The sequence below is a fragment of the Penicillium solitum genome, assembly GCF_028829755.1.
Source record: "Penicillium solitum strain IBT 25940 chromosome Unknown utg000005l_segment0_segment0, whole genome shotgun sequence".
Taxonomy (NCBI): domain Eukaryota; kingdom Fungi; phylum Ascomycota; class Eurotiomycetes; order Eurotiales; family Aspergillaceae; genus Penicillium; species Penicillium solitum.
In genome coordinates, this window is record NW_027072125.1 from 1,045,356 (window position 1) to 1,069,835 (window position 24,480).

The 24,480-nt window shown below is 48.8% G+C and overlaps 10 protein-coding genes across 10 annotated transcripts; 4 read left to right on the forward strand and 6 right to left on the reverse strand.

Annotated features, from left to right (window-relative positions):
* Positions 1-1,521: 1,521 nt before the first annotated feature.
* N7455_008005 (uncharacterized protein) lies at positions 1,522-3,909 on the forward strand (the record flags this gene model as incomplete). Its single annotated transcript, XM_040955558.2, has 1 exon — positions 1,522-3,909. The coding sequence occupies one exon, from the start codon at positions 1,522-1,524 to the stop codon at positions 3,907-3,909; it is 2,388 nt and encodes a 795-aa protein (XP_040813866.2).
* A 1,091-nt stretch (positions 3,910-5,000) lies between these two features.
* Positions 5,001-6,362, reverse strand: N7455_008006 (uncharacterized protein; the record flags this gene model as incomplete). The annotated part of the gene is made up of 3 exons (XM_040955685.2): positions 5,001-5,140; positions 5,204-5,829; positions 5,905-6,362. 3 exons carry the CDS (start codon positions 6,360-6,362, stop codon positions 5,001-5,003), a joined length of 1,224 nt encoding a protein of 407 aa, XP_040813989.2.
* Positions 6,363-7,252: 890 nt separating this feature from the next.
* N7455_008007 (translocon subunit SSS1) lies at positions 7,253-7,659 on the forward strand (the record flags this gene model as incomplete). Its single annotated transcript, XM_040955622.1, has 4 exons — positions 7,253-7,337; positions 7,393-7,451; positions 7,515-7,542; positions 7,619-7,659. The coding sequence occupies 4 exons, from the start codon at positions 7,253-7,255 to the stop codon at positions 7,657-7,659; spliced, it is 213 nt and encodes a 70-aa protein (XP_040813903.1).
* Positions 7,660-8,319: 660 nt separating this feature from the next.
* On the reverse strand, positions 8,320-10,682 carry N7455_008008 (WD40 repeat domain-containing protein; the record flags this gene model as incomplete). The annotated part of the gene is made up of 6 exons (XM_040955656.2): positions 8,320-8,564; positions 8,622-9,387; positions 9,447-9,812; positions 9,889-10,265; positions 10,322-10,420; positions 10,484-10,682. 6 exons carry the CDS (start codon positions 10,680-10,682, stop codon positions 8,320-8,322), a joined length of 2,052 nt encoding a protein of 683 aa, XP_040813947.2.
* Positions 10,683-12,208: 1,526 nt separating this feature from the next.
* N7455_008009 (sorting nexin-3) lies at positions 12,209-12,890 on the forward strand (the record flags this gene model as incomplete). The annotated part of the gene is made up of 3 exons (XM_040955711.2): positions 12,209-12,286; positions 12,474-12,795; positions 12,862-12,890. 3 exons carry the CDS (start codon positions 12,209-12,211, stop codon positions 12,888-12,890), a joined length of 429 nt encoding a protein of 142 aa, XP_040813861.1.
* A 682-nt stretch (positions 12,891-13,572) lies between these two features.
* On the reverse strand, positions 13,573-15,711 carry N7455_008010 (telomere repeat binding factor family protein; the record flags this gene model as incomplete). Its single annotated transcript, XM_040955559.2, has 3 exons — positions 13,573-14,509; positions 14,575-14,604; positions 14,663-15,711. The coding sequence occupies 3 exons, from the start codon at positions 15,709-15,711 to the stop codon at positions 13,573-13,575; spliced, it is 2,016 nt and encodes a 671-aa protein (XP_040813844.2).
* A 222-nt stretch (positions 15,712-15,933) lies between these two features.
* N7455_008011 (uncharacterized protein) lies at positions 15,934-16,758 on the forward strand. The gene is made up of 3 exons (XM_040955575.2): positions 15,934-16,022; positions 16,158-16,228; positions 16,283-16,758. The coding sequence occupies exons 2-3, from the start codon at positions 16,167-16,169 to the stop codon at positions 16,689-16,691; spliced, it is 471 nt and encodes a 156-aa protein (XP_040814027.1). The 5' UTR covers positions 15,934-16,022; positions 16,158-16,166; the 3' UTR covers positions 16,692-16,758.
* A 728-nt stretch (positions 16,759-17,486) lies between these two features.
* N7455_008012 (RasGEF domain-containing protein) lies at positions 17,487-19,102 on the reverse strand (the record flags this gene model as incomplete). Its single annotated transcript, XM_040955672.2, has 3 exons — positions 17,487-17,789; positions 17,850-18,338; positions 18,398-19,102. The coding sequence occupies 3 exons, from the start codon at positions 19,100-19,102 to the stop codon at positions 17,487-17,489; spliced, it is 1,497 nt and encodes a 498-aa protein (XP_040813924.2).
* A 3,312-nt stretch (positions 19,103-22,414) lies between these two features.
* On the reverse strand, positions 22,415-22,693 carry N7455_008013 (uncharacterized protein; the record flags this gene model as incomplete). The annotated part of the gene is made up of 1 exon (XM_065605794.1): positions 22,415-22,693. One exon carries the CDS (start codon positions 22,691-22,693, stop codon positions 22,415-22,417), a length of 279 nt encoding a protein of 92 aa, XP_065460743.1.
* Positions 22,694-23,240: 547 nt separating this feature from the next.
* N7455_008014 (40S ribosomal protein eS4) lies at positions 23,241-24,431 on the reverse strand (the record flags this gene model as incomplete). The annotated part of the gene is made up of 5 exons (XM_040955645.1): positions 23,241-23,294; positions 23,351-23,645; positions 23,783-24,067; positions 24,136-24,273; positions 24,421-24,431. The coding sequence occupies 5 exons, from the start codon at positions 24,429-24,431 to the stop codon at positions 23,241-23,243; spliced, it is 783 nt and encodes a 260-aa protein (XP_040814021.1).
* Positions 24,432-24,480: the final 49 nt, after the last annotated feature.

Consider the following 24,480-nt stretch of genomic DNA (forward strand, 5'->3'; position numbering starts at 1 on the left):
GTTTCCTCGAATATCATTTTAAATCCCCGTATTGCATTGCGTTTATTACATACTTCGTGTCTACTAAGGACAAGGAACCCAAGCATCAGAGCTCGAGGCCGAATCGATACTCTCGGAGATAGTAACCGTTTGACTGGAGATATTCCGACCTTCTGCTTTTAACTCCGAGAAACTGATAACGAGTAAGACTAAGGTTCATTCGGTGGTTTTGATTTCGTCTGGGTTTCATAATCCCAATTGCCGTTCATTGTTGGTCAATGGATGACTGGGGTTGGTCTACCTGCATAATCAATATTGCCCCCTATAGAATATTTTTATATTTTATTCATCCTTTTGTTTTGTTCTCTTCAATTATACCGCGGACTTGTCCATGATCATCTCAATCCCATTGAATTTCGTTTCTCTTGGCAGTTCTTTCATCTTATTCCATCCACTACAGGATCGCTTAACTATATCCGAGCAATCCTAGTCGATACTTACGTCACGGTCTTCTCCAAACCTCATTTCACTGCAGACTTCGTAAAAATACGTAGATTTGCCGATGATCTGCGCTAACCAAAGCCACAATGCGGCTGCTAATAAGATGATAAAAAAATTCCCCTATATACTATGTTGTACTTTCTATTTACCACTTTACATGCACTGCCTCACTTCCCCGCGAATGTACAAAGTATGTAAAATTGCCAGAGTTATAACTTCAATATACTATAATGGTTGCATTTCTTTTGTTTTTGGTGAGTTAGGATAAAGATCCGTCCTCATAGGACTAAACATTCACAGTTTTACACCAACAGCTTTGAATTGTAGGAGGGAAATCCTGCCGATTCGTTGCCTTGTTTTTTAGCTACCCAGTTCGCATGGCCGCCTCACTGGTAGTCAGTTTCGCTTAGGCCAAATTACAGTATTATACGGAGTACGGAGTCCAGCTTTCTGGAAAATTCCTCCCTCGTTCTTCCCCAAGAACCGAGGAACCCAAAATCCCCCCCCCCCTTCCGTCCCCATTTGGTTTTATGTCTATTTATTGGATTCTTTTTTTTTTTCTTTACCCGGGCAATGGAGGGGGCGCAGGCCAGTCCAATATTGTTTAAAATCTCTCCTTTTCTCGCCGATAAACACTCCTTTTGTTTTTTACTCCAACCCAAAACACTGTTCTCATTGTTCTGACATCATTTACACATTTACCTCCCCAACCTTGGAAAGAGACCTATCCACCCACGTTTCAGAGCTATTCTCTATGCTGTGACATCGTTTACCTTCTCAAGACCTGTTCACTACTATGGATTTCAATTTCGATAACGAAGAGGTCGATGAGATAATGGAGTGGCCTGTAGCTCCTAGCTCTTTTACCTCATCCGAAGTGGGTGTTCATCAGTGATCAGTGATTGCAGCTCCAAGGTACTGACGCTTAAGCAGGGCTATGCATATTATCATACAGCAACACATTCCTCTGCCGATGTGACGAGCCTTACCAGTTCGGAGGCCTTTCCATATGATTCATTCAACGCCGAGCCCATTAGCCAAATGCCAGAACGTCCACAGCAATATGACAATGATCTGGATGGTATGGACCTGAGATGGTACATGGCGGATGAAAATATCCCTCAAAACCTACCAGGTGATCTAAGCAGTTCAACTATCACTCAACGACCAGCAGATGACATGAGGAGTGAGAGCACTGTTCATCCACCGGGACGGGTGGATCTGACCGCGATGGGAATTCCTCATTCCTCGCCGTTGTCTTTGCAACCTTCGGACGCTGCCATAAACTTGGCTTGGAGCACCTACTGGGCTCTCATATATAACCAGCCATGTGGTCACGATCATATCTCACAAGTCGTGCAGACCCTTGAAGCGATGACAATTTTCGTTCGCACAAAGATTCCCGCGCCTCCCGTTTCACCAAGCGAGTCTTCAGGACGAGGCAAAAAGATGTTTCGATGTTGGCAATGTGATCCTAGGAGGGAAAGAACAACGTTTCCAGCCTTTGGTACATTCAAGAGGCATATGACTGGGCATGGTATACGTGACTGCGAGTGGCGTTGTAATGAGCCACACTGCTCCACGGTCCTCCACCGGCGAGACAGGATGCATGACCATCTTCTTCGCAAGCATAAGAGATCCGATCTGCTCCCGGCTGATGTGGAAGCAACTCGGATGAGATATGTCCCCCCAGCCAACTGTCCCTTTTGCTCCGAGGTGACACCTTCTTGGTCTGTCTATTATGAGCATATCAAGACCCACTGTCTCATTTCCTCTCGTTCGGAGAATGTCTCTGCCAACGGCGATCGGTCTCACCATGGCGACAATGATGGCGGAAACGGCAATGGCCACGGTCACGGCCATGGCCATGGCCCGTCTTCGGCCGGTCCCAGCAATTTGAACGGAGAGTCGCAGTATAACCGAACAAATGACAGAACTGGGGGTCCATCTTATCCCAGTCCGAGCGTCGGAGGCTTCAGGAGTAGGAGCAATGTGCATCCTGATCTCATATCACACCCAGTTTCCCACGAGCAGCTCAACAGCAACCGTCGTCAAAGTGCCACTGATGCCATTGAACAAAGTTCAATCGACAACTCGCCTGACTCATCTCGTAGGCCTAGGCCTCGCTTCCCCAGAACCAGCGGGCAGCCCAAAAATCCACAGCCACCACAGAACCCCGGATCGTCACGAGCCGATCATTCGACCAAGCGTAAGCGCTCGGACAAACAGACAAAACCGACAGAAGAGACGGCCCCTAGCCCAAAAAATTGCACGCGATGTGACCATGATATGGCCGAATGTCCAAAGTGCAAATCTGTTCTTAGTTGCCACATATGTGGTGAGACGCCCAGGGGTGCTACCCGAGTTGGGTCTTCCTCGAGAATACCTGTGCAAGCCCCCTCGGATTCATCTTCTACCATCATCAATTTGAACGAGTCTTACTTTAACCCTGCACGATCGGCACACTTTGTAATGCCTCAAAATATGCCTACTCAACTGCCTTACTACAATCCATTCGATCCACGATCATTTGGAAATTTGGCCAACGAGTTCATGGATGATCCACCCCCATACGATCATGTCATTGGGATGGCAATGGATGTTGGAAGCCACCCACCACTGAGTGATTTCGACTGCAAAGTGCAAGAGTCGGTTATCTTCGAAAGTGATATCAAGATACTTCGCGGAGTTGGACTCGGCACACCCATTGACTCGCTCTCCGTCAAAAGACAAATGATACAAGTGAAACCGAAAGCCTCTGGTGGTCCGGCACCAGGCTCATACACAGACCTTGTTTTCAGAGACAAGGGATCTTTACCCATCCTAGAAGCCCCCCAGCCAATATCTACTTGCCAATGCCCATGTGTGACCATCCCAACTGTCGACTACAAAGCCCACGCAAGCCTCAAATTATCGGACAACGAAAGAGTCGAGGTGACCTTCAAGATGTCCCCGGTGCGTGAATCAAATCACCCCCTCCGCACTCGAGTCCGAGTCTTCGTCAAACTTTTTAGTCTTCGCGCATCGGCAGCAAAGGCAAACACCAAGAATCTGAGGACTCATTCTATCACATCCGAATCCCCCTCCGACGAGGATTCCGAGTCTGGCGCCAATTCAAACCAAGAGCTCACTCCCATGCCGCCTTCCTGCTCCGAACTCACGCCGCTCCTCTACTGGACCGAGGACATTCAGGACTGGGAATTCAGCTTTGACATCAAGTCGGCTATAACGAAACTAGCCCAGTGGACCAACGGCATAGATGCCAACATGTGTCAGAAACTACTCATTTCTGATCCTAGATACGCACTAGACTTGATTTCTGTGTATGTTGTGTACAATTTCAGGATTTCTTGGTTGTTGATGGGTCGCAATGGCTTCATTCTGTTTTGGAGCAGCGCCCTATCACACCTACTCATACCCCGTTCATAATCTTCTTCTACCCTTATGTTTGATACCCCTAATGTTTTACGATTTCTTTCATGTTCGCATCTTTTTTTTTTCTTCTTTTTCTTTTTTTCTTTTTTCGAATGTTGAATTATCGCGCTTTATTCTACATAAACCCCTCCTGTACAAGTCTGCATACTGAGCGATTGGGCATCGAACTTGAAGGAGATACATAATGTTGTTACGCGTTTGGGGGGGATACTACTTACATGACATTTCACGAATCACAAGATTGGACTAGGAATGAAAGTATGATTTACGCGTTATGAAGCCCTTCCCAGTCTCGGTTCTATACAGCTGCCACTAAGTTTTCCAAGAATCGGTCTGCGCCTTAGGTACCTAGAGTTTGCCTTCTTGCATTGCCCCTGTCAGGTGTCTGTACTACATGTATGTAGCCTGCCTTGGGCAGGCAATATAAAAAGAGAGCCCGTTACACAAGCTGGGATGTACCCTGCTTCTATTTGGTAGGAGATATCAGCCTAAAGGCGTATTTGATGCAGGGGTATTGTATTGCATTGTATGGCCTCACCTGCAGGTTGAGCAGATGTACTAGCGACCTGCAGACATATTAATCGTTCATATATATCGCGTCCTAAATAACAGTTGGGTGTGAGGGTATTATATCTTACATTGTCCACCCTCTCTTCTTCTCAGTACCCTTTTTGGCAGTCTACCTCTACCCGAAATCTCGACTACGTATGTAGCTAATTACATGGATGTACAGAGTACATACATACATGTACTCTGTACCTAGAAAATGGAAAATGGAAAAAAAAAAAAGAAGAGATATCCTAATACACCATAGAAAAAAGGAAGAAACAAAAAAGCGAAAAAAATTAAGCAGGACCGGAACTAGTACGATGATCTGAAAACAATCTCGCTTCGTAATTCGGGATTTCTCTGCAGCCATTCCCTTCCAATGATTCCCCCTGAGCATGAAAAAGCAACCATAAAAGAATATGGGGGGAAAAAACCCCTCGTCGATCTGAAAAATCTCGTGCATTAAAGACCAGTGCTCAGTAGCAAGAAGCCCTGGGAAAACATCACCAGAACCAACCGAGACGCGCGGGATGTTCTTAATCTTGACGGCTGCGCTTCGCACCGTGCGGGTTCCAGGAACCTGCGTCGGCGCCGCCGGGCTGATTGTTGGGGTTGGTAGGGTTGTAGTAGCCCTGATTATTGAATCCGGGGTTTGGGCCCTGGAAACCTTGTTGTCCTAGAAGATAGTTAGCATCGCGGAACCGAAAGAATAGCCAGTATGTATATCAGAATCGCTTACCTTGCATCGGCATGTTGCCTCCCATACCGCCACCCATGGCACCGCCCATCATAGGGTTCATACCAGCCATCGGGTTCATGCCCATGCCACCCATGGGGGGAGTCATAGCAGGCATACCCATCATGTTTGGAGCACCGCCCATGGCGTTTCCACCACGACCGCCACGCATACCAGCACCGCCGCGCATACCACCCATCATGTTGCCGCGGTTGTTGTTGAATCCGTAGTTCTGCATTCCGCCCATCGGGGCACCCTGGAAGCCACCCATCATGGGGTTAGGCGCACCACCTTGGAATCCACCCATGGGGTTGAAGTTGTTGCGGTTGTTAAAGTTGTTGTTCATGTTACCACCCATGCCACGGTTGTTAAAGCCGCCTCGACCGCGGAATCCGCCACCGGTGTGGTTGTTCATGCCGTAGTTGGGGTTGCCACCGGTGTTGTGGGCAGCACCGCCGCCGCGGCCGCCAGCACTGCGCATCGGGGTATCCTTGGGCAGGGTCTTAAATGGGTTTTGGTGGGGGCTGGTGTAGATCGCGGTGTGCTTACGCGCGGGGCCGCCGTTTCTCTCGATGTTGTGCTTAGTCGCGGTCGCTGCCTGCGCGGTAGTGAACTCGACAAACGCCTGACTATTAGGGTTTCCAAATGTTAGTATCAATACTTGAAATTGTTTTTGTTTGCGACCGGGTATATAATGTTCTTACCCCTTGCTCTTGCCGTTCACTTTATGCTCGCTGAAGGTCACATCCTTAAGCTGGTTCTCGACACCGGCTTGGTTCACCCAACCTCGGATATCGTCATCGGTAGTCCACCAGGATAGATCGGAAATCAACAACGCAGTTGTAGCATCTGGGTCCACGGACTGGTCCTCGTATTCCTTTCGCTTGACTCCCTGAGGGGGTGCAGGCAGACCATGGTGGAGAGTCTGCTGCTGAGGGGCTTGCTGCTGAGGGGCCGGTGGAGCTGCATTGTTGTTCACCTGCTGGGTCTGAGTGGCAGGAGCGTTCTCATGCTTGACGGTGTCGGTGCTGGACTCAGGCTGATTCTGGGGAGCATCCAGCACGAGCTCAGTGTCATCCTGCTTGAAATCTCCGGCGTCATTGGCATTGTAAGTGCCATCGCCGTAGATGTCAATGTCGAAGTTATCGTCGTCGGTAGCCATTGCGAACTAAATTAGTATCGATTTCAGGGGATTGGACCTCAAAGAAATGATTGAAATTGCCTGAGTATCTGATGTTCGATAATACAGGCCCTTCTTCTTCTTCTTGATCCTTTCCGCTGCTGAGCAAATCAGGAAAAGTGCATGTCTGCAGACACAAGCCACCAATTAGCATTAAGAATAACACGAAGAAAAAAAAAGAAGCAGCCGAAATCTGTGTAGGGGTAGCGCGATTCCCGTAATTGTTCCCAACAGCCCGTCGGACTAAGTCCTCACAGGTAAAGCGGAAGGGAATTGGCCATTCCCCCGAAGGATAACATGCAAAGGCCATGACATGAAAACAAATTAGGCCAGACAATACGTACAATCCGAAGCGAGAGATCGCTTCCGGTAAGAACAAGACTTGCGCGAGTTGGAGACGCGGTGTACAGAGAAAGGAACCAGAGTTGTTCTGCGAATGTTCGGATACAGAATAGAAAGATGGAAAAGAGAGAAGCTGCCACAGACAGGCAGCAAGAAAGCGATTGAGTATGGGGATGGGTTAGACAGGAGTGAGAGCAGGAAACAAGGGAATAAAGTAGCCGGTCTAGGGGAGTATGAACGCGCGCGCTGACGGTTCGTCAATCACGATGACAGAGTTTGTCCAAATCTTCAACAGCAACCTCGGACTGATATAATTTTTGGCGATGGCGATGCGAGTTAATCGCGCGGAGGCGGATGGGGCGAACGAGGCGGGCCAGAGCTTGGAGCTGGAACAAATATTCTCCAGTTGTCCGGGCCCCATAGAGGCCAATTGGTCATTCCCGGAGAAACCACCTGTTCTTCTCCAATTGTCGCGATTTAATCCCCTTCAAGCTCCTTTTAATCTTTTCATAATTCTTCATCTGCCCATCATGTCTGAGACTTTCCAAGAGCTTGCCGATATCCCTAAGGACTTCATTCGCGAGGGTTCGCAATTTGTTCGCCGCTGCACTAAGCGTATGTTGATCGGCAGTCATTTGGGGTGTTCATTGACACGCTGACTTTACCACAGCCGACAAGCGTGAATTCATCAAGATCAGCCAGGCTGTTGGCATGGGATTCCTTGTTATGGTATGTACCATTGTTGCAATCCCTGAATCGCAGTTCAAGGTGGAATACTGACATCGCCGATAGGGAGCCATTGGTTACTTCGTCAAGCTGAGTACGTGACCCAGACTGTGGATATTAGTCCACAAATGCAGCTTGCATGCATTGATGTACTAACCTGCTTGTCTTAGTCCACATCCCCGTCAACCAAGTGCTGGTCGGTGGCGCATAAGGGAGAGGCACTCCCAGGAGACGGCCAGATCCATTTGATCGGTTGGAGTGATGGAAGAGTTGATTGTGGGAAATTCCGCAGAGGGCAACCTTGACAGAAATGAAGAACGATAAGATGCGTTATCGGGCAATCCTACCTACCCAGGTGATCGCGGACAACCCCATTGAATGACACCGCTCTATCATATCACCTACACACCATGACATACCTCGCGGACCTCCCCCAACAAGATGGACTGCGAGCCTGACTCCGTTGCAAACCACTTTTCCTTTTTACGTTTTGAATTTCCATGGCGATCCTATCAGCCACTTGGCGCTTTTTTTTGGCCAGCGATAGGAGGCAGAGCATGATCGCTATCTATGAGATACCACCTTTTTTTCGCATCCTGTATCAATAGGGGTCCTTGTTTTACTTAATTCACACCCTTCAAGCATTCATTCCCATCTTAAATTCCTTGATATTGAGCTTATAAACACCCCGGGAGCATATCTGCAGTGATGGACCGGACGAAATGACATATTGCATTCGTCAAAAGAAATTTTACTACAACGGAGTATGTATTGTGCAAAGATACATTAATGAACATGCCCAGGATGTGTAAAGTCAAAAGCCAACGGTGAATGCTTTTCTGTTGGTCCGAAAAGACCAATCATCCTTCACCTACCATGCTGTGTCCTCTGCTTCTTCATCACCAACCCATCGACGAACTGGCCGACTGCGCAATGGACGCCGAGGTCGACCATGGGGTGCATTCTCGCGGTATTGGTCGAACTCAGGGATGTATCGTAGTTTGTCGTTATAGCTTTTGCCAACCGGTGGATCTCCCTCGTCTTTATTAGCACCCGCATTCCACGAATGCACAGTACAAGTGCCAGTAGACAAGCCCCAGCCATTCCAGGAAGTTGCTAGACTTAGGGTTAGCCATGCGGACCGAAACAAACGTTCCGTGGTATAGTTCCTACCTGCTAGTACCGGCGCGCTTGGGTGCCAGCTTGCATCGCGAACGCAAGTTCTCCACAGCATCTCCCCACTCATCTCATACGCAGTAGCATAGGCATCTGGATCACGCGGTCGGGAGTTAAGTGTCGCTTGACCAACGTCGATGGTGCCGGCTAGGGTGGCGTCCAAGTTGTACACATAAACCTTGCCATCCTCACTTCCACTGTAGACATAGCGCGAGTTTGTACTTCCCGGGGGCGAGAAGTGGCAGCGAATCAAAGTTTTGAGGACTCGGTGGCCTCTATATGTAACAACAGAGCAGTCATTCTTGGCATTTCTGCGGTACTGGTCTGGATACTGCTCGAAGCGGTAATCGAAGCCGGTTGTGTATTCGACGGGGTCGATGTTTTCGATATCAGCGGATGTCATCATCTTCCGCAGATCCCAGAGCTTCATCGTTTGGTCTTTGCTATTTGATAAAACGTATCGGCCGTCGCCTTTGCTGTCAACGTACGTTAGTCCCTCGGTGTGGCCCATAAAAGCACCAGCTTCACGCCCATCGCCCATTGACCGTCGGTCCCAGACCCGAATTGTTGTATCGTCAGATCCAGAGTATAGGATGTGCGGCGAAGATGTATCGCCGTAACACACAGCATTGACGTGATGCTGATGCCGATCTCGTAGGTTTAGGACTGGCTGTCGTGTTTCTAGATCATAAACAATGACCGAATCTTCTGATGTGCCGGCGACAACCTCGCGTCCATCTCCAGAGAAACGAAGAGACCAGATCTATTAAAAATGGACCAAGTTAACCATTGAAATATCAATAAAAGTATCACTTCACATACCCCGAAGTGCGAACCACCCCAGCTCCGTCTTCTTCTTTGGCCCGGTGGAGTAGATAAATCTAGAACCATAGGATCTGAATCATCATCTGGGTCTGTGGTGGCCATGTATGCCTGACTTCGTATTGAACTGTAGACGAGGAAGCGGTTGTCGGGGCTTAACGTCGCATCGGTGATAGTCCACTGGCCGAAGGGATAATCGACGGTTTTGTAGTACTTCCAGTCGTACGGGTTGGATGTGTCGTACATTCGAACCTTGAAGTCTTGTGCGCAGCAGAAAAAGAAATTGCCATCATCTGAGAACTGGCCTGAATAACTTCGCGTGTCATAGTGAATGATCTTGTCCGCAACCGAGCTTGGAATGAGGCCCTAGTCGGCGCCAAACGTATGCGTTAGTCCTGCTCGCTATCATAATCTCCGTGTGCCGGCTATACACTTGGCCTACCTGAGAGATAGATTGGCCGGCTCTTTTCCGCACTCCATCAGTGTCAATGCCTAGTTCTCGCCACATAAGGCTTGTCGCTAGGTGTTGTTTGCGCTGTCTGAGCCGGTCGCCGTAGAATTGGTCAGTTCCAAAAAGACCTTCGCCCATCAATTTCTTGCCCTCCGGGTTAGGAACCGGTGGAAGTTTAGCGCTTTCTGCGGACCGTCCGGCTCGGAGGCGATTTCGGAATATGGGCATGAAATCTTCGTCGCTCAACCCATCCTCTTCATTCTCCAGCTCCTCCTGCTCTTCTTCCATTACCGTCGGCCAACCGTTGGCTTGGAGGATATGTTGTAAACCACTGGATGCAAGCAACTCGAATAATCGGGAAGCTGGTACTAGAATTTATGAGCAATTGTACTGATATACTTCGATGATTTATAGCACAGCGTACCACGGGTGCGTCCTTGATTCAGATCGTCCGTGTCCTCGCTCTCCGAATCGTCCGCCGTAAGTTCGATTTGAATGTTTCCGATGTTGATGTGGGTATTATCTATCACAAAGAAGCGGTCAGTCCATTTGCATACTGTTGTGATGGCCTAGAATTCAGTCCTACCACTTGCAATCTCCGAGCCCATTTGCTGATCTTCATTGGGTATCTCATCCTCCCATGCGCCATCGTGCTCGGACGGCTCTAGCGCGGGGTGGTATTCGGTATCAAGCTCATCCTCTTCAAGCCATTCCTGGGCAGGGTGCCAGGTCCCTTCTGAGTCTCTTGGGGATTCTCTGTCATTATCAGGCGCCCTTGAACTCATGGTGTATGTTGTATTGCTGTGGTAGTGAGATGAGGAGATACGGTGCTTATCGATACATAGTTGATTGATAAGTCCCGGCCTCGGTCACGGGCACTGGATTTGGGTTATGTCATTCTTAACTCCGACCTCGGGAAGCTTATCTCCGATGTGGGTTCAATTGATGAAAGATTGATCTTCAAGCACTGCCTCTACTTTGTATATAAACAATTTTACTCTCCAATGCAAAGGACCGTTGCCCCAAAAGGCCTCTACATTGTGATAAGTATATATCGACGGCACACTAACCAATGTCTGCAATACGATTATCCAGAATACAAAGCTGAAGCATTGACTTATTTAGATCTTACACCTTCTAGACTAAGCTTTGCGTTGATAGATTTGCCTTCAGTGTATCACCCGCTTGGTGTCACCCGCTCCAATCCTGTGGCTTTGGTGTGATTAAATCGCTTCGTTTTCCGCACTCATTTGCCGTTCAAGAACTGAGATAAGCACATTATATGCAAGGAAGTAGTAGAACCCTGTGGTAAATGCATCTCTGGCTTTTGCATATGCACGTTATGCAGGAGTCATACCTATGCCGGGGAGCGAAAACCATATCAAATCTTTCAATGTTTTCGATACAAACTCTGATTCGGGCATCTCTATTGCAATAAATTGAAGCTCCGCCCTGATATCTGAATACTGCTCAAATTATATAGTTATGTATTGTCAACTTTTGCTACTCAATTATCACACCCGGTCTTGGTTATATCTAGAATGGTTTCATTTTAGAGATTTTAAAATCAACTCCCTGTAGATAGATATATTGCAGACAACATCTACCATGTCCTCATCATTGCATGTGTTTGTTTAGAGAATTACTTTGATGGCTGGGCCATACGGCTGTATCTTTCTAAGAAATATGTAAATAGTATCCTTAGATGATGTCACTGACTATATATATATCGGCCACGAAGCGGATATCACGTCCGCCTTAGGCAGTAAGACTGCCTCAGCATAGTTTCACATGAGGGACATGCAAGCTTGGTGTTGCAGTTTGAAAGTTTGAGTTAGAACATCGTGTTAACTTGGTCACGGCTAAGTACATATGTAGGGAGTATTGGTAGCTTTGGGGTGAGAATCTTCAAGTGTCCAAATTTTGAACTATATAAAGCAAAAGCAGTCAGTCCTTATAGGGTCTTTGCTAGTTTGTTTTCTTTGCTCTTCTTAAGTATGTGTAGATAAAGTTTATACGAAGTAGTATGACACTAGAGAAAACCTTCGAAAAGTCAAACGGGCTGTCAGGAAGATAAGCCAAAAGGGCGGATCAATTATTTCCCCGGTCCCCACTGATAGAGATGCTTCTCCAACTTCCGAGCCCGGGTACCTTAGGATCTGCTCTGTAGTGTTCAGTTCCAGGGAATTAGAGTGATACAGGCTGTCTAATTGAATACCCCACGCTCAACTCGTCATTTGAGCATTCACAATATACAATCTCGCTCGCCTTCCCCTCAACTTCCCCTCCGCATCACCCCAACCCCACCACGATGCAGTCCGTCCCAGAATCGCGACAGCAGTCCTTCGAGGAGATCTACGGACCTCCCGAGAACTTCCTTGAGATAGAAGTGAGTTACATGATACACAATGCCCAATATCCACCCCCAAATCAACCACCAACCCCAATACCCCATAGTCTCGTGCCCATATCTCTCCCCTAATCAGCCTTCATACATCCCCACCCAAACCCGCATCATCACCACCCCCCATCGGGCACCAAGAACGAACACCCCCGACTAACAAGGACTGTAATAGGTCCGCAACCCCCAAACCCATGGCACATCTCGCAACATGTATACGTCGTACGAGATTGTGTGCCGGACCAACATCCCCGCCTTCAAATTGAAACACTCCGTCGTGCGCCGCCGGTACTCCGATTTCGAGTATTTCCGCGACATCCTGGAGCGCGAGAGCACGCGCGTCACGATACCCCCTCTCCCCGGAAAGGTTTTCACCAACCGATTCAGCGACGACGTCATCGAGCACCGTCGTGAGGGTCTGCAGCGCTTCCTCCAGATCGTCGCTGGACACCCTCTTCTGCAGACGGGGAGTAAGGTGCTTGCTAGCTACATACAAGGTGGGTTTATTCCAGTCGCTTGTACGAATATGTTCTGTTGAATGTGTACTAATGATTATCTCACAGATCCTAACTGGGACCGCAATGCGTGGTAGATGACTAGCGCCTTGACTATTAATTCATTAACGAGAAGCATGCCTCATTTCTCAGGATGGGATGAGGTCTTGCATTCGGCCTCTTCGGACTTCCTTTCTCACCTTCATCTCTATCCTCTTTCTTCTCCCGCTCCCTTACTCTCATATCTTTTCCACGGCAGACATCCTTCGCGATTGAAAATGGGTACCCGCAGTGTATGCTATGTGACGGTCATTGCTTGATTTTTTTATGCTCGTTTGATATCCGAATTCTCTGCTTCTTACTTCCCAATCAGATGCAGATACAAGCAAGTACAGATTTTATTTGTTATCTTAATTGGACAGGCGCGTTTTCCTGATTTTTTTCTTCGTTACTTTTTTATTGGTCTCATTTCGTGGTATCATCTTTATGCACAGTGAGAAGACCAGGCCTATTGCATCTCTTTCTTTATAGTGGGAATTTGATTGTCAATGACATTGAACAGCAAAAAGAAAGACTTTTATTGAATAGAAACTGTAGCAAAAACCATCGTGTACTGCGGGATATAGATCAACAATGCAAAGCAAAAAGAAAGAAGACGACAAGGAAACAAAAACGAGCTCAGAAAAAGAAGAAAACAGAACATCAAGACACAAAAGGAAATTCTAAAAATTCATGACGTGCGTTGGTGACATAGCGCATCCAACCTTGGCTTGCCCCTGGTTATGTCAATTCATCCCAAATCATAGGAGCGAGGGTATTATCTTCCCACGGAGTCTCCACCGCGGAAGAAGCGCCCGCCCCAGAGCTATCATCCAAAGAGAATGAAAGCACACCCGCAGCAGCGGGAGGAAGATACATCGAGTGCTCCAAAAAGCCCTGCGGAGGCGGAGGTAAGAGCGCGGGATCAATCTGGGAAAAACTGGACTGCGAAGGGGTAGCAGCGTGACTCCTTCTCGACACCGAGTTGCGGGGAGTGGTAGCCGGAGTTGGAGTTGGAGTCATGACATAAGTCTTGCTTGGAGATTGCTCCGTGTTGACCGGGTGTGGGCGGGGGGTCGACGCGCCTGTAGTCAACTCCTGGCCCTGGTTTTGGTTGGTAAGGGCTTTACCGCTCACAGAACCGCCGTCGCGATAGGCGTGTGGGAACTTGGTTCTGAAGCGGTCGCGAAGGTCTGTCGCTTTGCGGTGGCGGAGGTTCAAGCGTGAATCTTGTTGGATTAGGGTCCATTGGAAGCCGTGCACTGCGTAGCCTTTGAGGAGGGCTTCGTCTTCGGCGGTTGTGAAGGGTCGCCGGGAGCGACGTTTGGATTTTGCGACGTGTGGTTCGGGGATGCCAAGAGAAGCCAGGGTTGTGCGGGACTTGCTTGACAGAGCGGTTGTGCTATTTCCTGATGAGGGTGACTGCGATTGGGCAATGCTACTACCCCCGGGATTTGCGTCGGGCGTGGATGAGACGGCACTCGAGATAGAGGGTTGTTGTGGATTGCGAGCCGGACTTCCTGTTTTAGACCTTGGCTCAAACCCTTGATTGGAGGGCATTAGATGGGAGATCTGGATTTTGCTAGGTGTTTCGTCGGAGCCCTCTGCTTGCGCTTTGAGTAGGGTGTTGGCGAGAGTGTCGTGTAGTTGTTTCGCAGCTTCGTTGGGATCGGATGCACTGTGGCAATATTAGCTATCTTAATTGAGTGATTTCAGAGTGCTCGTTAGATTTGGATTGCTTACCGGTACGCCCATGGACATAAGACTCGGAATCTTCAACATAGCGAAGCTTTAGCATAAGCCCATAGAGTTGACTAAGAACCGAGCATACCTGTCTTTCAAATTCGACGCAGTTCGTTGATTAAACTCCAGCTCCGGTTGAGCAAGAATAGCAGTCCAGTTGCCAATACCGCATTTGATCACGCCCCGGAGTAAAGTAGTCGTCTCTTCTTCAGACCATTTTCTCAGGTTTTTACGGGACCGGCCGCGAGTTTTAGGAGACAATGGCACATCTTCTCTAGGAGAGGGTGGCAACACCTTACTGCTCTTCGGTATTTCTGCTTCGCGAACAGCAAGGGGAATCTCATCAGGATCCACTGGGTTAGTACTTTCAACATTTTCGTCATTATCATTACGATCGTCGTCTTCATCCCCATTGAGAGACGTCCTGAGAATTTCTTCGAGCCTAGTATCCCGTCTTTCCGCAGGCTGGCTATCTGGGACAGCGACTTGGGTCGAAGCTAACGTCCCGGGGTCAACACCCGCATCGCCTCCAGAGGGCTTAGTCAAAAGCTGGGAGATATTGGACCCAGCCTCAATGGGTGGAAGAAGGGCAGCATTGGGCGGAGGCTCATTCAATCCATTCAGAATAGCAAATGGCCCAAATGGAGGAGGCCGCTGTTCCTTCTGGGCTTGGGGGATAGGTAACTGTAGATGCTCGCTGAATGAATCGGGCTGGGGGTCTCGGCGTCGACGCTTGCGGGGCCCTTGTAGGGCGTCATCGTCGAAGGATGACGAGAATGGAAACTTTTCCAGGGCACGGAGATTCACAAAAGCAGGAAGTATCGGCCTCGGGGGCCGTTCCACATTTGACTGCGAGTCTGCTGAGAGTTCGGTTTTCCTGATGCGCGCAGCGTTCAGAAATTCCGTGACTGTCGGCAGGCCGGCCTTTGCATTTGCTGGGATCTTCCCATTATTGCTGTTTGAATTGGGGATATTATTCGAGTCCCGTGTCCCACTGGCATTGGGTTCGAGGGGCGATGGGACGCTTAGGGTTCGTGATGATACGGGTTCTCGTAGAGGGGCGATACGGAGAGAGAGTTGAGGGAGTTCGCGGAGTAGCGATTCATCAAGAGGCCGCAATGCACTCGCAGATTCCATTTCGACCAGCTATCACAGATTGCATATCATCCTGGATGTCTCTGACATATTGTGTCCATGACTTTGGGGGTCAGAAGATGAAGCTCTGATAAGATCCATACGATAACGAATACGGGCGGTGACGAGTGCCAGTAAAGCGGGCCCACGGGGGGTGTCTACGTCAGCTGCCCAGCATTCTGCCCAGGTGTCGAGAGCCCCTGGCAATATTCCTTTAAAGGATCTCCTATTTGAATTCCGCTCATTGATTTGATCGGATTCTATCATACAATTGACATTATATACTTGATATTTGTCGTGGCCAGTAACTAAACGTGAGTTGCCTTTCTCTCCGCATAAGTAAAGCTAGCGTGAGCTTTGTTTATGCAGGCCGCTGCTATCGAATTACAGTCAGGACCAAAGCATAACAATTAAGAAGAGACAAACAGGAATAACGTTGAACGCAACAGGTCCCCAAAATGCCCACCATCTTCCCAACATGGCCACACATCCTCTTCGGTATCCTTGAGCCTATCTCTCTGTACGACCAGCTCAACCCTTCCTCCCAACCATGCACTGACCCTACTTAATGCAGGGCCCTCGGCAGTGTCTTTCCCCTATATGACCTCCAAGGCTTTATCGCCGGGCAAACACCCACCATCGCAGCTCCGGCCACCCTGCACCCAAGCAGCATCGCGCTCGCCTACCAACTCGGCAATGTCTACTCACTCCTCTTCCTAGTCGGCGTGGGAGTTTGCCACGCCACAACAGAGCCAAGAGTACTACGCAACTATCTAATTGGACTTGCTATTGCCGACATTGGCCATGTCTACGCCACGTACTTGGCGATGGGCTGGGATGCGTTTGCAGACGTTGCGGCATGGAACGCTTTGACCTGGGGTAACATCGGGATCACGACGTTCCTGTTCATCAATAGGATCGCTTATTTCTTGGGCATTTTTGGATATGCGAAGGCGCCTAAGGCGGCTGCAAAACGCGAGTGAGGTGTGACCTGCTGCTTTGGTTGGCCAGACCAATATATGCACTCTGTCCTTTTCTTGTTGAACACAAAAGAAAAAGCAAAGAAATTTTGGGCGGGGTCTTCGGCTCACCCGTCTCCCTTTCCCTTTTCTTCCCTCCCTTACTTGTGCGTGGGTCTGCATATCTGCGCAGTTCATCTTTGATTCTACTCTTGCCTGAAGCGGCTCTTCGGATGGAATGGGTTTCATTTGATTCGTAGATCCTTGGTCGGCGTATAAGGGAGATAGGAGACGTGGGATGCGGCTGGGTGGATCTGCTAGCATGCTTGTATTTGCTTGACTGCATTGGGGATTGTGGACGAGATAAGCTGGTCTGGTTACGTTTTCAGATCCAATGATCGTCCACTGTTATGCAAATGTAAATAGAACCTTGAATGTCACCAGGACAGAAAAAAAGAAAAATATATTCATATTAGCATAATGCAACGCCGGACTCCCCGGTACTGCCCGATGCTAGCATGGGTATCAGAGTATAGAAATACAGATCATAAAATATAGCATTTGAGGTCGTCATCTGGTGTAGATCACCCCCTCTCGTAAGACTGCCAAGGAAAACACACCATCAATGCATTAGCTGCTGACCAGCGAGACAAACAATTGAAACAATCTTTAGCTCACGCGAGGCGGTCTCGCCCATCTGCAGCCACACAAGCCAAGCACACACCGAGGTAAATTGCTTTTATTCTCTCACCGGAGCCAGAGCCGAAGCCGGAGAGGAGCCTAAGCAGGCCGCTGATCTGGTGACTACCTTTGTGGGCTTTATTTGGCGCTTTGCAGGTACTGGAAAACCGGGTGAAGGACGGATTCCCCGTTTTCTTTGTGATCACGGATGTGAGCGACCAGGAAGGGAATGCCGGGAAATTTTCGGTAGTGCTGACGATAGGCGGCAAAGTTCTCAGCCGTGCTCATGAGGGAAATCAGCTCCTGTGGGATCAGGGTCTCAAGTGTAATCGCGTTTCCTTGGGCGGTGGTGTTGGCGGGGCGTGTTGTCAAAATGGTATAGGTGTGCAGGCCTTTGATGATGGCCGCGAGAGAATGGTAATTACGGGTTGTCACGAGGGACTGTTCATATGGTTATATGATTAGAGGATCTCGGCGAGTTTGGGAGTAAAGAATGCTCACCTGTGCACATTCTTGCAGATATGGAATCAGGTCTGGAAGTGCAGCGCAGCATTCCCAGATAGAAATACTCAGTTTCCGCCACTGCAGCAGCAATTTTCCCACGAGAGCATCTTCTGCTATCAAGCTTTGTCGGGTCAACTCCGCAAAATTGTGCTCGTCCAGGCCTCTCATGCTGCGGGCCAAGTCTGTTGGAGATGTCGACTCGAGATAATCGTCTAGGAAAGGAATAGATGTTTCAAATGGAGTCTTCCAATCCATGGTAGGAGCATGGATGTACTGTCGGCGAAATCGGATTGCCAAAACGCTCAAAATCTTGAGCATGGCAGTAAGCCCTCCTGCCTGGTCCTTGAATAAGGCCTGAATAGGACCGGCGATGAATTCAAACCCAGCGGTGTTCGGTTTGGAAATGTTACGATTCCCGCCACGTCGCACAGCCAGCAGGCACTGGACCAGCGCTCGGTGTGCGAATGGACTCCGCGACCGAAGATGCTACAGAAGTTAGTCTAGGCTCTATATAATAATGGTTATAGCAAACTTAGAAAACGTACCTTTTCCACTTCTGTGTACAGAGGAATGTCCTCTGGGTAGGCGCCCAGATGGTCCTGGAGAATAATATAAAGAGCCGCATGCTGTTGTAGGAACCACTCCACGAAAATAGCCTTGTATCCGAGAGCAGCGCGTACAAACTCTTCAAACGCAATCTGTCGGAAGTGGAAATGGCTCTCGGCCTCGATTGCGGCGGCAATTTCCTGCGGATCTAGAGTAGGGCTTGATTGTGGTGGGAGCCAACTCCAAGGAATCGGCTGGAAAGGAGATATACTCGACCGGCGTAGGATCTCCTCCACTCTCTGTATATGAGAGAGGTTTCCAAGGAGCTGATACTCATGGGGCTCGGACAACGCGATCAAAAAGTTGTCAATGATGTCCACAGTTCGAGCGCAAAGCGAAGTCCTCGGGAAATTTTCGTCGCGAAAAAGACCGAATTGGATGACACGGCGGATTTCTTGGATATCGAAGGCCCAGAACACAGTTGTCGCCTCATCTTCCCACCAGCGATAAGACACGAAAAAGGAGGGAATCTCCAAGTTGAGATGGAAGATTAACGGATAAGAATACCCCCAGTCTAAAGCCGTAAGGCTAGATTGAGCAGACATGGTCGCTTTCTTGGGTAAGGAATATTGCCTGTCCCCTGGAGTGGAAAAGGTCTGGGGAGGCGGTTCAAAGGCTGATTCTTCTGGGCTGGTCGATTGCATTTATGCAGACACCATCGGGAAAAGAAAGCACGGCCAACACATTAGGCAAAGTACACGCTGACGCTCATGTAACACGGCGCTTGAATAGAGTAATTACAGGGCAGGGATTCCCAGGTGAGAGGTGTATGTTAGACGCGCGAGAGAAGGAGCAAGTACGGTGGGAGTACTCCGTATGTGTACGAGAAATAGGAAAATAACTAAATAACGCACAGATAATAAACAAGCGGGTTGCTCGGAAAGGTAAAGGTGATTGGGTTTAAAACATCAGACCAGAGCCGATGGATTTCCTTTATCCCTGTTACTTGTTTCCGCCACGTTCGACACATCACGAGGGTTGAAAATGGGTCAGGAACTCTGGGCATATTAACAACCGAGGGGGCACTAATCCCGGTTTCCAGGCTGCTGGAAGGCATCCTGACGGGCCTGGCGGGAAGAGCTATCGGGGAAAAGGGGGGAAAGATTGCCATTGGAAGTATATTGGAGGGGCGAGGGAGGGGCTTACTTGATTCGGACTCCCAAGGATCAAACCTCCAGGGGTCTTAAATCGGGGAGAAACTGGTGAACTCCATAAAAAGGAATTAGATCTGCAAGTTGGGCTTCTCTGCTGGTTACCGAGATTGTTATGCCGAACACCCGTTGGCCGTTGGGCTGCAGAAAGGGAACCTTGGAAAGATTTAGCTCGGTTAACAATATGACAAGTGGAGAGAGTCTCTTTAGTTGCTGAAGGAATCGGTTGAGAAGCGGTCAACCTCCTTAAAACCAAGATTATTCTGGAATTTCGAAATCGGGCCTAATTAGTCAAGGTGGATAAGCACCTAGGTAATATTGTCTGTATGAGATATATGAGAGGCAGATACGTACAGGGTACGGAGTACGGAGTACAGAGTCAATCTCCACTTGACATCTAAAAATTGACTGATTGGTCCAGAACAAGTAGGCAAAAATGGGCGCTAACGTAGTGGCCGTAAAATCCCAATGTGGAGTCACTGACGATCAAAGGATCTTTTTTTTTTTTTTTTTTTTCCCAGGGAATATATGAATCGAACACTTTGGAACACTTTAGAATACTTATTTATTTCTTTGTTGGATTTTATGGAAGTCTGCTATCGGTTTGCCCGTCAATCCTACCGAGAATTATAAAATTATATTTATGGAAGTAGACCATATAAGCATCAAATACCGAGTTCTAGGCAAATTCTCAATCGAGACGGCGATCAGGAACAAGTATTGAACCTTGTGACCTAAAATGGTCGGATAACTACCGTTATTATCTCATTATTATCTCATTATACCCTTATAGCTCAATTAAAAACAAGATTATGGCTCCAACAATACTACCTTGACTCGACCCGTGCGAGACCCCTAGCCTTACATACTAGTACACCGCTAGACCGACGCCTCCAAGGTTTGATGTCCAACATCTTTAAGCCCAAAGGATTGGCACATATTTCCTATTCATGTTCTTTGAATCCTTCCACCGACATTTCGACTGCCGGTGGCGTGCGAACCAATCTCCACCGCATAGCAGGCGTTGAAGTACAATGTAAGTAATTCTACGATGGGTACATTCTCCAGTCCAATCATTCCCAAACTCCACCACGTGAAATTCCATCCAGATTCTCTCCATAGACCCAGTTCCAAGGAACTGGGCCGGATCGCGGTTAGATCCACGCGTTCCAAAGTTTGTGCGGAGGGAATATCATCTCATCAAAGGTGATGTTTCTTGAGTTTCGCAACTTGATATCTTAATTACTTTCCTGGGGGTACCATCTATGATAATTTGAAGTGCATCATCCATATGCGGAGATTATAGTGAGCCGCTACCAACAAGTTCTAGGCCCAACATTTGCATTTCCGACACATAAGAAAAGAAAAACCCCATGACTCGCTTCAATTTGGAAGGCGCAATATCTGGCCTCTTCCTACGGAGTATGCAGCTTGGACTCACACCGAGTCTCCACTTCTGTCGCCTTAGATCGCCGGCGCTTCATACGAGCTCGATTGATCGATTGTCATTCGAACAAAAGTACACAACATTCTGGGTCTCAGGGGGTCCCCGCGTAAGAATTAACCCACAACTGCATTGTTCTGCATCCCCCAGATAGTTATACCCAGTTGTGCGTCTCGTGTAGCCCAGATTCCAAATTCCCAGGATACATGCTAATATGTCGGCTAGTGCAGCCAGCCACCTAGAATGCAGCATGAAGCGATACAATCGCATCGAGGCAAGATCCCCCTTGCCACTTCGTTACTACCTCAACCTTGTCTTTCCCGTTTTTTAGATATGTTACCACTACTAACCCCCTGTAAAGGCCAGTTCACCTCTCTCCACATTGCATAAAATGACGGGTCAGGAATTATATGGTCCCATGCTGTCGTGCATATTTCCAGCATTTCCAGCAGTGCGGCGCTTGGAACACGGAGATCTTATCCCCAGAATCCCCAGTGGAGTTCCGAACGTGGGACGAGTGCTAGAATTGAGTTTGGATCTATCAGATTATCCTGTTCCACTCCGTTGACACGACCGCCACCCATGATAGCCCGTCGGAGAAAAAGAGAAAATATACCCCCAAAGACTGGACGTGCCAGCCGGTTGGTTCGCCCATCCCTTGCTATCTTCCCCGTGATCGCTCGGGAGGATGTGGTAAGTGCATTTAGATTGAACCAAGCAAACGCCGATTCTATAAAGCCGTTGCTCTCGCTAGAGCCACTCAACCTTTAAGAACCGCCCATCCCGATAGAGAATGAGAGGTTGCCTCCCACAATCCGACACCGGAGATAAATAAGTTATTCTTAGACACCCGGCCTCTCACTCTCGGCCTTCCTGCTTCTTTTGCATAAGCTCGCTTATATACCCAGTTTTAACCCGAACTGTAGATATATACATATATGTACCTAATTTCCACCACAAATAGCTGTCAAGCACCCACACGATCCATATATATATACACACACACATGCAGTACGGAATAAGCAAGCAAAAGACCAAGTACTTACGGCCGGCGGTAAAGCAAATCTGTAATAACCCCACATCGGACACTTGTTGTTGCATCGCATGAGCTAACTCCATCTGCCGGACACACCTCGATTTTCATTACACAGCATGTGAATATCAATCCCCATTCTTGGCTCACTCAAGTATCCCGGATCTACACACATCGATTGGGCCGTGATACCTCTGGCACCACCGTGATCGCCACGGATCGCCATTGCTGACCTCTGCAGGTGATGATCTTTCTCCTATAGCGGGCGACTCGGGTTGCTTGGGTATAAGCCAATACCAAGACGCTAATAACACGCAAGCTTGCCGAATTAGAACATCGGCCGAGGAGATCCGGACTTGAGTTTGTTCCTCTGATCGCTATCTTCGTCAGGATTGTGGTCTGGAAACCTTGTAATCTCCGCTTTCCCCGTGCGGTGGCCGCGGGTACTACTATGTACACCGACACGGGAGGACGGTTGCATCGGATAAGCCGAGGCGCGGCAGGTGGTGCGGTGGTGCGCTGGTGCTATGGATTGATCCATTCGAGCTGCCGGGGTCGCGCCAGAGATGAGCATGCAGGCAATATATTTTGGAGCGGGATGATGCATGTCTTGGATCTTCTTCTATGCTGTTGAGATGCTTGGTCTCAGCTTGAAACTGCTTGGGCGGGTTCATCCGGGGCTTTAGTGTGCAGTAGCTTTTGGTCTAGGCGAGCTTGATTGGTGCTAGCGGGGTTCGAGTCGTAGTAAGATCTGGGGGTTGCGAGGCATTCGCATCTTGACTACATATTACCAAAGGAAGAAACTACCGTTCCCCTGATCTTCATGGAGTGTAGAAAGGTATGCCTGGGATGATTGTGGAACAATAAGCAGACAAAAGAGCTAACCATCCAGGAAGTGGTAGTGTTGAAGACCAAGGGAAGTAAAGTAAAAATACGGTCATTAAATAATTGAAAAAGAGGTAACGTCAAATGGTATCATATCACTCGGAAACGAAGCGGTTAACCCGTTCCTGTTTTGTTTGCTATGGTTCGAACCTACGAGAATTCATTATCCAAGCCCGTTAAGCAAGACAAGACGCCGTTTCCCAGCTACTGTTTTTAGTGTTTGTTTTAAGCTGTCAGCTAATCCACGAATATCAGAAGATATTGTGAATTTAGTTGGCGAGCTCGTGGGCACGGCGGCGGTCACGCTCCTCAGCAATGGAGAGCTAAAAAGAATGTTAGGATAATTCATAGACATCAGTATTGGGAGAATATAACGTACCTTGACACCCTTACCCTTGGGGAGGGAAACCCAGGGCTTGTCCTGTCCAATGACGAAGACGTTGGACTCACGGGTAGCGAACTGGTTGTCAAGAGCATCGCGAACGTGGACGATGTTGAAACCACCATCGTGACGCTCACGGTGAGTGATGACACCAACACGACCCATGTTGCGACCACCAGTGGCCATGATGACAACACCGGAGTCGAACTTGACGAAGTCGAGGATCTTGCCAGTGGTAACGTCAACCTTGACGGTGTCGTTGACCTTGATGGCAGGGTCGGGGTAGCGGATGCTGTAGAGCGCAAACGCAAGTTAGCAAAACCATGTTCTGATCAAATGGGATCTTACTGTTTCCATTGTCCTCCGCCGATCAACCAAAGCTTGGTCCAACGACTGAATGACACGGAACTTGTGGAGTGTGGAACTCACGTTCGCGCATCGTGCGTAACCAAGAATGGGATCCCGCCCTTGCCGAGCTGAACACGCTTGACCTTGCAGAGCTTGAACTCAGCCTCCTCAGCCTGGATGCGGTGGACGGTGAAGCGACCCTTGGTGTCGTAGACGAGACGGAAGTGCTCGCCGGTCTTCTCGAGGGAGATGACATCCATGAATCCAGCGGGGTAGGTGGTGTCGGTGCGGACCTTTCCGTCAACCTTGACCAGACGCTGCATCATGATGGCCTTGACCTCGCGACCGTTCAGGGCGTACTTGAGACTATCAACGAAAGAAATGTCAGTGGTTGTTCGTCTCGTGTCGAGGAATTCAGGATATCGCGTGCGTACCGGTTACGGATGAAGACAATCAGGGGAAGGCAGTCCCGGAGCTTGTGGGGACCGGGGGAGGCCTTGGGCGCGTAGGTTCCGGACATTTTGTCCAAGAGCCAGTGCGAGGGCGCACTGAGGCGCTTCTGGTGCTTTCCGCTGCAAGAAACATTCTTGTTAGTGGTGGTGTTCCAAGTCGAGAAATTTTCGATCACTCTCGCAGCGACTGGCTGAACTCGCAATCCGGCAGATAGACGAGGCCAGTGTGCAGAATAGTGATGTAGAGGGCGATCTCATGACACTTACGGGCCGCGCATTTTGACTGATTTGTCGACTGAAGGTTAGGTGGTCGGAGTGTCGAAAGAG